This window comes from Callithrix jacchus, chromosome X (genome assembly GCF_049354715.1).
Source record: "Callithrix jacchus isolate 240 chromosome X, calJac240_pri, whole genome shotgun sequence".
Classification (NCBI taxonomy): Eukaryota; Metazoa; Chordata; class Mammalia; order Primates; family Cebidae; genus Callithrix; species Callithrix jacchus.
The window spans coordinates 84,096,472-84,108,534 of record NC_133524.1 but is presented as its reverse complement, the minus strand read 5'-3'; the positions used below and the strand labels follow the sequence as shown (position 1 = coordinate 84,108,534).

The 12,063-nt window shown below is 36.4% G+C and overlaps 1 protein-coding gene across 13 annotated transcripts in view; it reads right to left on the bottom strand.

The window, feature by feature from the left end:
* The window catches only part of DACH2 (dachshund family transcription factor 2), a 647,423-nt gene that overhangs the window by 125,108 nt on the left and 510,252 nt on the right, over positions 1-12,063 (bottom strand). For all 13 annotated transcript variants that reach the window (XM_035288190.3, XM_008989565.4, XM_035288191.3 and 10 more), the window contains one exon: positions 7,148-7,306. In XM_035288190.3, the coding sequence (XP_035144081.1) occupies positions 7,148-7,306 (159 nt within the window). The remainder of the gene's footprint in view (positions 1-7,147; positions 7,307-12,063) is intronic.

Here is a 12,063-nt window from a genome sequence, read left to right as displayed (position 1 = left end):
TCATATAACTTTGATTTCTAAATATTTATTGAGGCCAGACATGGTGACTCAATACTTTAATCTCAGCACTTTGGGATGCCAAGGAGGGTGGATCATGAGGTCAGACATTCAAGACGAGCCAAGCCAATGTAGTGAAACCCATCTCTACTGGAAAAAAAAATTAGCCAGGCATGGTGGTTGGTGCCTGCAACCCCAGCTACTCAGGAGGCTGAGGCAGAAGAATCGCTTGAACCTGGCAGACAGAGATTGCAGTGAGCCGAGATGATGCCACTGGACTCTAGCCCAGGCAACAGTAAGAGACCCACCCACCCCCCAAAAAAATTATTCAGACCTTTTTAAAACTTTTATTTTAGGTTAAGGGGTATATGTGCAGGTTTGCTATATAGGTAAATTGTGTGTTATGGGGGTTTGGTGTACAGATTATTTACTCATACAAGTGATAAGCATAGTACCTAATAGGAATATTTTCTGATCATCTCTCTCCTTTAGCCCTCCACCCTGAAGTAGGCCCAAGTGTCTGTTGTTTTCCTTTTTGTGTTCATGTGTCTCATGGTTTAGCTCCCCGTTTTGAGTGAAAATATGCGGTATTTTGTTTTCTATTCCTGCATTATTTTCTTGTGGTAATGGCCTCTAGCTCCATCAATGCTGCTGCAGAGAACATGATCTAATTCTTTTTTATAGCTGTGCAGTATTCTATGGTGTATATGTACAACACTTTCTTTATCCAGTTTACTGTTGATGGGCATTTAGGTTAATTCCATGATATAGAATTATATAATTTGATATTAGGGATAGTTTGACATCCTTCCTTCCTTTTTGGACATCTTTGATATCTTCCTCCTGCCTCATTGCTCTGGCCAGGACTTCCAGTACTATGTTGAATAAGAGTGGTGAGATAAGGCATCCTTGCCTTTTGCTGGTTTTCAAGGGGAATGCTTCCAGCTTTTGCCAGTTCAGTGTGATGTTGGCCGTGGGTTTGTCAGAGATAGCTCTTGTTATTTTGTGGTAGCTCCTTCAAATCCTAGTTTACTGAGGATTTTTAACATGAAGGATCTTGAATTTTACCAAAAGCCCTTTGTGCATCTATTGAGAAAACCATGTGGTTTTTGTTTTTACTTCTGTTTATATGATGAATCACATGTATTTATTTGCATATATTAAGTCAACCTTGCATTCCAAGGATAAAGCATACTTGATCATGGTGGATAGGCTTTTTAAGTGTTGCTCAATTTGGTTTGCTGGTATTTTCTTGAGGATTTTTGCATCTGTGTTCATCAAGGATATTGGCCTGAACTTTTCTTTTTTTCTTTTTCTGTTTTTGGTGTGTATCTGAAAGGATTTGGTATCAGGATGATCCTAGCCTCATAGAAGAAGTTAGAAAGGTGTCCCTCCTCCTCAATTTTTGGAATAGTTTCAACATAAATGGTACCAGCCCTTCTTATCTACATCTAATATAATTCAGCTGTGAATCCATCTAGCCATTGGATTTTCTTGTTTGGTAAGCTTTTTATTACTGCTTCAATTTGGGAACTCATTATTGATCTATTCAGATATTCAATTTCTTTTTTGTCTCGTCTTAGGATGTTGTATATTTTCAGAAATATATCCATTTCTTCTAGTTTCTTCTAGATTTTCTAGTTTGTGTGCACAGAGGTGTTTATAGTAAGTCTCCAAGGATTTTTTGTACTTCTGTGGGTTAGTGGTAATGTCCCCTTTGTCATCTGTAACTGTGTTTTTTTGGATTTTCTCTCTTTTGTATCTTTATTATTCTAGCTAGTGATCTATATATCTTATTATTTTTTTCAAATAACAAAATCATGGATTCCTTTATATTTTTACTGGGGTTAGATCAAAAAAGAAAAAGATCATTACATAATAATAAAGGGTTTAATTCACCCAGAAGACCTAAATATCGTAAATAAATATATACTCAACAGAGGAGCATCCAGATTCATAAAGCAAGTTCTTAGAGACCTATAATGAAACTTGGATTTACACACTATAGTAGTGAGAGACTTCAACATTACACTGACGGTACTGGAAAAATCATCGAAGCATAAAATTAACAAAAATATTCAAAACCTGAACTCACACTTGACCAAATGGGCCTAACAGACATGTATAGAACTTTACAACCAAAGACAACAGAATGTACATTCTTCTCATCTGCACATGGTACATACTCTAAATTGACCACATAATCAAATATTTTTTAAATCCTCAGAAAATTGAAAAAAAGTGAAATTATACTAGCCACACTTAGACAACAGGATAGTAAAAATAGAAATCAATACTAAAAAATTCAATCATATAATTACATGGAAATTAAACAGACTGCTCCAGAATGACTTAGGGTAAATAATAAAATTAAAGCAGAAATCAAGAAATTCCATGTAACTAGTAAGACTGAAGATACTACATATGAGAATCTTTGGGACACACCTTAGTCAATGTTATTATTGAAGTTTATAGCATTATATGCCTACATCAGATAGTTCAAAAGATCTCAAATTAACAGCCTAATCTCACAACTAGAGAAACTAAAGAAGCATGAGCAAACCAATCCCAAGTATATCAGAAAGCAGAAAATAATCAAAGTCTGAGCTGAACTGAATGAAATTGAGACATGTTTTGTGGCCTATCATATGGGCTGATATGGTTTGGTTCTGTGTCCCCACCCAAATCTCATCTTGAATTGTATTCCCATAATTCTTAAGTGTTGTGGGAGGGACCCAGTGCGAAATAATTGAATCATGGGAATGGTTTCTTCCATACTGTTCTCCCTGTAGTGAATAAGTTTCATGAGATCTGATGGTTTTGTAAAGAGAAACATATTTACTTGGTTCTCATTCTCTCTCTTGCCTCTACCACGTAAGAAGTGACTTTTGCCTTCCACCATAATTGTGAGGCCTCCCTAACCATGTGAAAGTGCAAGTCCATTAATCCTCCTTCTTTGGTAAATTGCCCAGTCTTGGGTATGTCTTTATCACCAGCATGAAAATGGACTAATGCATGGTCTATCTTAGAAAATGTGCCTTGTGCTGATGAGAAGAATGTAAATTCTACATTTATTGGGTAAAATATTCTGTAAATACTTTTAGGTCCATTTGTTCTAGAGTTCAGTTTAAGTCTAGTGTTTCTTTGTTCACTTTCTGTGTTGATGCTCTGTCTAGTGCTGTCAGTGGAGTGTTGAAGACTCTCACTATGATTGTGTTACTATCTCTTTTCCTATGTCTACTAGTAATTGTTTTATGAATCTGGTAGCTTCACAGTTAGGTGCAGGTATATTTAGGAATGTAATATCTTCTTGTTGGATATATCCTTTTATCATTATATTAATATAATGACCTTCTTTGTCTTTTTTTCACTGCTTTTTCTTTACAGTCTGTTTTATCTGATACAAGAATTGCTACTCCTGCTTATGTTGCTTTTATTATTTGAAAAAACTATTATGTGTTAGATTAATTAAGAATTTTTATAAATTGGCCAGTCATGGTGGTTCATGCCTGTAACCCCAGCACTTTGGCGCCAAGACAGGCAGGTCTCTTGAGCCCAGGAGTTCAAGACCTGCCTAGGCAGCATGGAAAAATCCTGTTTCTACTGAAAAATACAAAGATCAGCTAGCTAGGCATGGTGGCACACGCTTGTAGTCCCAGATATTGTAGGGTGGAGGGGCTTGGTGAGAGGATCACCTGAGCCTGTGAGGTCAAGGCTACAGTGAGCCATGATCACACCACTACACTCCAGCCTGGGTGACAGAGTGAAATCCTGTAAAATTACAAACTAACTGACAAAAAAAAATAAGAAATTAAAAAAATTAATTTACCTTAATTTATTCCTCCTCTAGTGTTCTTCATTTTTTTACATATATCAAACTATCCAAGATATATCATTTTCTTTTTTTTCTGAACACGTTTCAATGTTTCTTGCAATACAGGTCCACTGGTATGATAACAAATTACCTCAATTTTTTTTGTCTGATAAAGTTTTTATTTCCCCTTCACCTTTTAAGGGAAAATTTCCTGGAGACAGAATTCTATGTCTGTGGGGCTTTTAATTTTATTTTATTTTTAATTATTATGGGTACATCATAGGGGTATACATTTACAGTGTTTTCTTTTTCAGTGCTCTAAATATTTCATTCTACTCTCTTCCTGTTTGCCTGGTTTCTAAAAAGAAGTCCAGTGTAATTATTATCTTTGTTTCTGTGTGGAAATAAAAATATCTTCTGTCTTTTTTCAAGATTTTTTTGTCATTAGTTTTCTGCAGTTGGAATATAATATGGATATTTGCAGAGTTTGGTATTTATCCTCCTTAGTGTTTGCTGAACGATATATGGTTTGGTGTCTCTCATTAATTTTGGAAAATTCTCAGTCATCGTTATTTCAGATATGACTTGTGTTCTCTTATTTTTCTCTTCTCTTTGTCACACAGTTCTTAGATATTCCATATTCCATTCTGTTATGTTATTTCACTCATCATTTCCCTTTTTTCAGCTTGGGAAGTATGTGTTGAAATATCAGGCTAACTGATTCTTTCCTTGGCTGTTTCTATTCTATAGATGATTTCATGTAAGATATTCTTCATTTTGTTAGAGTTCTTTTTTTCTATTCCTAGCATTTTCTTTTGATCTTTTTCTTAGGGTTTCTACCTCTCTAATTAAATATCTCATGTGTTGTGTATGATGTCCATTTTGTCCATTCTCTTAGTATGTTAATTAGTTTTCAGTCTGATAATTCTAAAATATCAGCTATGACTGAATTTGGTTCTGTTCCTTTTTCTGTCTCTTCAGATTGTGTTTCTTGACTTTGTTTATGTTTGCTTTTTTTTTTTTTTTTTATTTAAAGCCAGAAATGATGTATTAGGTAAAGGAGACTGAAGTAAATAGGTCTTTATTGATAGGTTTTATGCTGATCTGGCTGTGAGTTACGCTATCATAACTGCTTGCACTGCCTGTGCCATTAGTGTCTAAATTTTCCTCTAATCTTGTTTCTGTCCTCCTTATTTTTGCTTCTCCCTAGAGAACCTGTCATAAATAGGATCTGAAAATTGCATTTCTTTAAGTTGTAATCCTCCTTCGTTATACAGGAGCGCTACTGTTTTTGATAGCTAAATGTGAGGAAAGAAACATTCTATATCTTATAATTAGGTGTTAGTCCCTTAGTGAGCCTGTATCCTTGGGCTGTGACTTTCACAAGTGATTTTTAGCTCCAATAAGTCTTTAGGTAACACAGGAAGCTAAGGCTGCTGGAATTGTTCTGTTCCTTTCCCCTCACATAAAAGTTAGAGGGGGTTGGATGTTAGTATATCCCTTTCCCCATGTCAGTTAGGCTCTAGCAAAACCAAATAGTTTAAGCTCTGGTAAAATAGTTTTCTTTGAGGATGGGCCTTTTTAAAGGAGAACAGAGCACTATGAACATATTTCAAAGTTGTTACTTCACTTTTACCCTTGCTAGAAACATGAGGGAAATTTTCTCAGATCTTCACCCTGAGAATCTGGTAGGGCTCCTAGAAATAAAACTCAGGAAAATGTAGGGGCCCCATAAGACAGGGCCCACATGAGTTTTTGTCTTTTGAGCTAGGTCTAGTGAATCTCCTGCAATTACTCAATTACCCTTTAAATGTTTCTACCAGAGTCTAGCTGTGGCTTCTTCTAGTTATGAGCTATGATTTTCTATCTCTGCCTTTCTCTCTAGTTTCCAGCAGGGTGGGGCTCTGTGACCTCAAACCCTAATGGCATTAAAAAGAGTTAGTGATTTTCAGATTGTTTATCTTTATTCTACTTGCAAGGATGGGAGTAACGATTTCCAAGTCATTTAGATGTCAGACTAAAGTCTTCTAAATTACCCTCTTTATAACCTGAATCTACCTTAATCAGTCTTTTTTCTCTAACTTTTCATAACATAATATTTATAACTTTTCTTGCATTTATTTTATTTGCTTTTGCTTAATGTTTCATTTTGTACAAGACATTTTATGCTTGAGATTATAACCACTTTAAAGTAACACACAGTAACTTATTTTTGTATGCTTAATAACTGATTAATTCCACTAAGATTTGGAACATCATATTAAAATGTCTCAGAATTCCTCTGTTGCCTTAATTCTAACATATAATGGGAGAATAAAAGTCTCAGGGAAGAAAGTAATAAAATCCTCTCCTGGATTATCCATTTGTAAGAAAAATAAAATATATACATAAGTAATATACACAAGACTTGCTTTGCTGCAGAAAGACTTGTGAGTCTTTGAAGTCTCTAAAACATCATCTAAACCTGAAATTTGTATGCACTAGCTATAGTGTGATTGATTGCTAAGTAATAATACTACTTGTGATACATACAGTACTTACTATATGCAATTTACTGTTAACATCTTTTACTTTGTTATTCTGAGATCCTACAGTACCCTTAAGTGGGTGTATTTGTATTCATAATCTATAGTTATAGATACTGAGACTAGGAAAGGTTAGGTGACTTCTCCAATGTGTAATAACGATGTAGAATTCAAAACATGTGGCCGGACACGGTGGCTCATGCAATTTGGGAAGGCAGGCGGATCACCTGAGGTCAGGATTTCAAGACCAGGCTGGCCAACATGGTGAAATTCCATCTCTACTAAAAACACAAAAAAAAATAGCTGGACATGGTGGCAACTGCCTGTAATCCCAGCTACTTTGGAGGCTGAGGCAGGAGAATCGCTTGAACCCAGGAGGCAGAGGTTGCAATGAGCTGAGATCATGCCATTGCACTTCAACCTGGGCAACAAGAGCAAAACTCAGTCTCAAAAAAAAAAAAAGAAAAGAAAAAAGAACTCAAATCAAGTGGAATGCAAACACAAGTTTATGTGACTTTTGCCAATATTTTTAACTACTATTCTACACAGCCTCCCATGTACCTCTACTCTGTGCACCTCTACCTTCCACGTACCACCAATGTACCTTTACATGTACTTCAGATTTAACCATTTAATATCAGAAGGGGAGGAACAGAGGGACTCACTTTCCCTCTTTATCTCCCCTTCTGATATTAAATTGTTAAACCTTATCGAAGATAAATAGACTAAGCCCTACCAGCCAAAGCTTTTTACTAGGTCTTGAATAGTATTTTATTCAACACATCCAGTTGTGGGAGGCCAGTATACATACTATTGGTTAGCAGGTGGTTCTGCTGCAGTGGATTGAGGGCTGGAGCACCCCCAACGCCTGTCTGGGCAGCTAGCGCTGGATGAGCAATTCCGTGTTGAGGTCCAGGTGCAGCAAATGGAGACTGCATCTTATCCTTATCCCAGGAGGATTCACTTCCACCTGAAAAATATTCATATAAACAGATTTCAACTTGACAACTTTCCATGAGAAGGGTTTTTAAAATTCCCTTTTAGGGCTGTAATTATGAATACGACCTCTTAGAAAATTATTATTGAACACAGTTAACTCATTTTGATGACAGTTTCAAAAACTTTCAATAGTCTAGAGATGTAAGGTGCCTCTGGGAAGGCTAAATCATTCTTAATAATAGTATAGGCACTCTTGACTTGTTGGTAGTCTCAACAAATCTGGAATCATAATGAATAGCTTTTAGAAGCACTTACATGTTGAGGGCCATTAATTGACCATCACTGCCTTGTATTCTAAACCTTTAACATACATATACTATATTTAAAGAATAGTACTGATCACTGAAAAAGAACACACTCATTTGTAAAAGCATGATAACATGCAAAAATACATGATAAGAAACAGAATGGTCATTTATTTTCTTCTCAGATCACTCAGAGAAACAAATCTATTCATACACAGTAAAGTTCTGTGTAAACTAAGCTGGAAAAAAATAGAAAACCATGGCTTCCAACTTGAAATTATACTTATCTTGATCCTTCATGCTAGAGAATGGGATAAAGTGTGTATAAATGCAGGATAATATATTATTATAATCTATACTGGCATAGCTATTTCATCTGGTATCTAGCGTACTGTGGGGGATAGAAGCATTGCTTAAAACTATATGGAAAACAAACACAGAATAATTTCCAGGACATTCTTCCAGGAGAATACTTTAAATAGGGGAGTAAAGCGTGGGATTTCAATCACTGCAGAAGCAGATACTCTGGATTTGGAAAATGAAACGGTTGTGTAGGCAGCTCCATCTATTTGCTTGATGTGCTTCAGTCATTCAGGGGTCAGTGGTTCTGCCTCCATTCCCATGCTGGGACTGCGACATTAGCATCTCTACCTGGCTGACACCGTCCCACTTACTGCCTAAAACTCTGACCCTGTTTTGTGTGGGGTTTAGGGTTGGGACTCGAGCACTCTGTAAAAATAAGTATATTTACTGTTTTTTTAAAGGTAGAAAAATCAACATATTCATATTCACAACATCTATATTGTGATTATTTTCGATATTTACAATACTATTTGTGAATTTTTTTTCTTTTTCTTTTTCTTTTTTTTTTTTTTTGAGATAGAGTCTTGCTCTGTCGCCCAGGCTGGAGTGCAGTGGCGTGATCTCGGCCCACCCATGGCAGTCTCTGCCTCCCTGGTTCAAGCAATTCTCCTGCCTCAGCCTCCCATGTAGCTGAGACTACAGGCACACTTCAACATGGCTGGCTAATTTTTTGTATTTTTGGCAGAGACGGGGTTTCACCGTGTTAGAAAACATGTTTATACTTTTATTTCAAAAACCACATTTGCAAAAGCAGTTTTGAGAGTTGTAAACTTTTCAGGGAAATGTCTTCAGGCCCCATTGGTATTCCTTTTCAAGATCTAAAATGTATTCAAGCAAATTGCCTGCTAGAATCTCTGAAAGGATTGTTTAACCCTCCTACCCACACATCAGCTCTTACCTCAGTCCTGAAGAGGAAGACTCTTACTCCAGTCCTCCCTTTCAGTACTCTTTCAAGCTCTTTTGTGGCCAAAGTTAATCTCTAATCCGAAAGTGAGAGTCTTGACTAGCCTCCAATTAGATGAGGTAAGGAAACACCAGATTCTAGCGCAGTATATGTAAAGATTGAAAGATACCTGGCCCTGCCTACATGAACAAAAATATTATAATCAAAAGAGGGAAGAAATAAGCAGTTACTAGTTGGGGTCCTGCTATAAGCCATTCAGATAAGATCTATGAAAACTTAGTAGGTAGGAAATATGGTTGAATTTGATAGACTGGCTAAATGGACCAGAAATCATTCCCTTCATCATACTGAGGTCTGCTATATTCATTGAGAACATGCAGTACTTCGATGATTAACCCTTGTTCTCTCTTTTCATGCAGATGTTGACTGTTGTAAAGCACGTGCTTAAGAGCAGGGAGGTAATTTATGGTTTGGTGCATTGACATATTTTAGTGTTAACGAATTTGAAATTTCAATTAAAATCAGTTAGTCATTGTTATGTTATAATGAAGAGGGATGGTGGGGGCAAAGGAATATCTTAATAAACTATGAAAGTAACCACTGTAAAATTGAGAATTCTTTATACTAACATTAAGCCAATAAACATGAATAATATGAGAAAATACAAAAATTTAAAAGATCAATTGCTGAGCAAAAATGGAAGCACTCCATCATTTTAGCACTATATTCAAGATATGAGTTACCTCACCATAACAGAACTGTAAATTATAAAATGAACAAGATGTTGACAAAGGAAGATGCATTTAGAAGACATTAAATTACATCGTATGATAATAATATAGTATTTCACCATCACAGCAGCAACAGCAACATGGCAATATTAAAGCTGAGATTATATCAAGATTTATTTTATAAATTGAAAACTGTTTAGTCTACATTCAGTATTAAATGACACATTAGGTATTATTCTCATGGTTTGTGTATCACATTATCCAAATAAGCTTGAATAGAAATGTTTTTAAAATCTCCTCAGAGGATTTCAATGTGGTTTTGTGTATGCACTAATGAAAGCTTTGGATACACTTTTTCCAACAGCTCCTACCTTTGTTATTTACTGTGTTAATAATAGAAAAGGCAGTTTCCATCTCTTCCCACCTATACCAAATGTGGATGTAATTATTATCCTGTACTGTAAAGGCAACTGTATATGAATTGAGTGGCTGAGGAGTGTGGAACATTCTTGATATTTGGATTAGGAAGTATTAATGCTCTGAACACATTTTTGTCTTTTGACCTAAATCTCTTATCATTTTTAAGTGTAAAAATTAATCATTACTCAACCTGGAATGTTCAGTGGCCCTGATATTTGCGTTTTTTTATGCCCCTGTGTCAAGATACAATAACACCCATTGCCCTCAAAGCTAACAAAGTATTTTGACTAAGCTAAACTACAGTAGACCTTTTATTAAGCACTATGTTAAAAGCTTGGGTATCCACCTTCCTCTATCTGTCTGTCTCCCTCCAAATGCAGTAGTTAGCTTAGGCTAAGATAACAAATACCACAGACTGAATACCTTAAACAACCAAAATTTTTCTCACAGTTCTGGAGGTGAGAAGTTCAATATCATGGTTTTGGCAGATTTAGTTTCTCCTGAGGCCTCCCTCTATGGTTTGCAGATGACTGTGTTTCTCTCTGTCCTCACATGCTCTTTCCTCTGTGCAAGTTCATCCTTGGTATCTCTTTTCTGCCCAATTTTCCTCTTCTTATAAGCAGATTAGATTAGAATCCGCTCTAGGCCTTATTTATTTACTAAATTTTTATTATTTTTTTCATTCTATGGGTACAGAACAGGAATATATATTTGTGGAATACCTGATATGTTTTAATACAGGCATGCAATGTGAAATAAGTACATCACGGAAAATGAGGTATTCATCCCCTCAAGCATTTATCCTTTGAGTTACAAACAATTCAGTTACATTCTTTATATTGAAATACACCACATGTTCTCACTCATAGGTGGGTGTTGAACAGTGAGAACACATGGACAAAGGAAGCGGAACATCACACACTGGGATCTGTCGGGGGGGAAATAGGGGAGAGACAGCAGAGGGTGGGGAATTGGGGAGAGACATCATGGGGAGAAATGCCAGATATAGGTGATGGGGAGGAAGGCAACAAATCACACTGCCATGTGTGTACCTATGCAACAATCTTGCATGTTCTTCACATGAACCACAAAACCTAAAATGCAATTAAAAAAATAAAAGATAAAAAAATAAAGCGAAAAAAATAATAAAATAAAATACACTTAATCACCTCCATAAAGGACTTATCTCCAAATACAGTCACATTTTGAATTAACTCAGGGTTAGGACTTCAATATCTAAATTTTAGGGTTACCTAATTCAGCCCGTAACACTAAAGTATGCACATCTGTCAGAACCAGACCATAGTAGGTTTGTGAGGGAATTCCTCCTGTAAAGAGGAGAGAAACTGGACAGCATTTTAAACAGGGCATAATTCTGAGGCTGGCAGGGTAAGCAGTAGGTTTGGGAAAATAAATAATCTCTTTCTTTTTATTTTTTATTGCATTGTAGGTTTTGGGGTACAGGTGCAGAACATGCAAGATAGTAACATAGGTACACATGTGGCAGTGTAATTTGCTGTCTTCCTCCCTTTCACCCACATCTGGCATTTCTCCCCATGCTATCCCTCCCCAGCTCCCCGCTCTACTGTCCCTCCCTTATTCCCCCCAATAGACCCCAGTGTGTAGTGCTCCCCTCCCTGTGTCCATGTGTTCTCATTGTTCATCACCCACCTATGAGTGAGAACATGTGGTATTTCATTTTCTGTTCTTGTGTCAGTTTGCTGAGAATGATGTTCTCCAGATTCATCCATGTCCCTACAAAGGACACAAACTCATCATTTTTTATTGCTGTATAATATTCCATGGTGTATATGTGCCACATTTTCCCAGTCCAGTCTATCATCGATGGACATTTTGGTTGGATCCAGGTCTTTGATATTGGAAACAGTACTGCAATGAACATTCGTGTGCATGTGTCCTTATAATAGAATGATTTATAGTCCTTTGGATATATACCCAGTAATGGGATTGCTGGATCAAATGGAATTTCTATTTCTAGGTCCTTGAGGAAGCGCCACACTGTCTTCCACAATGGTTGAACTAATTTACACTCCCACCAGCAGTG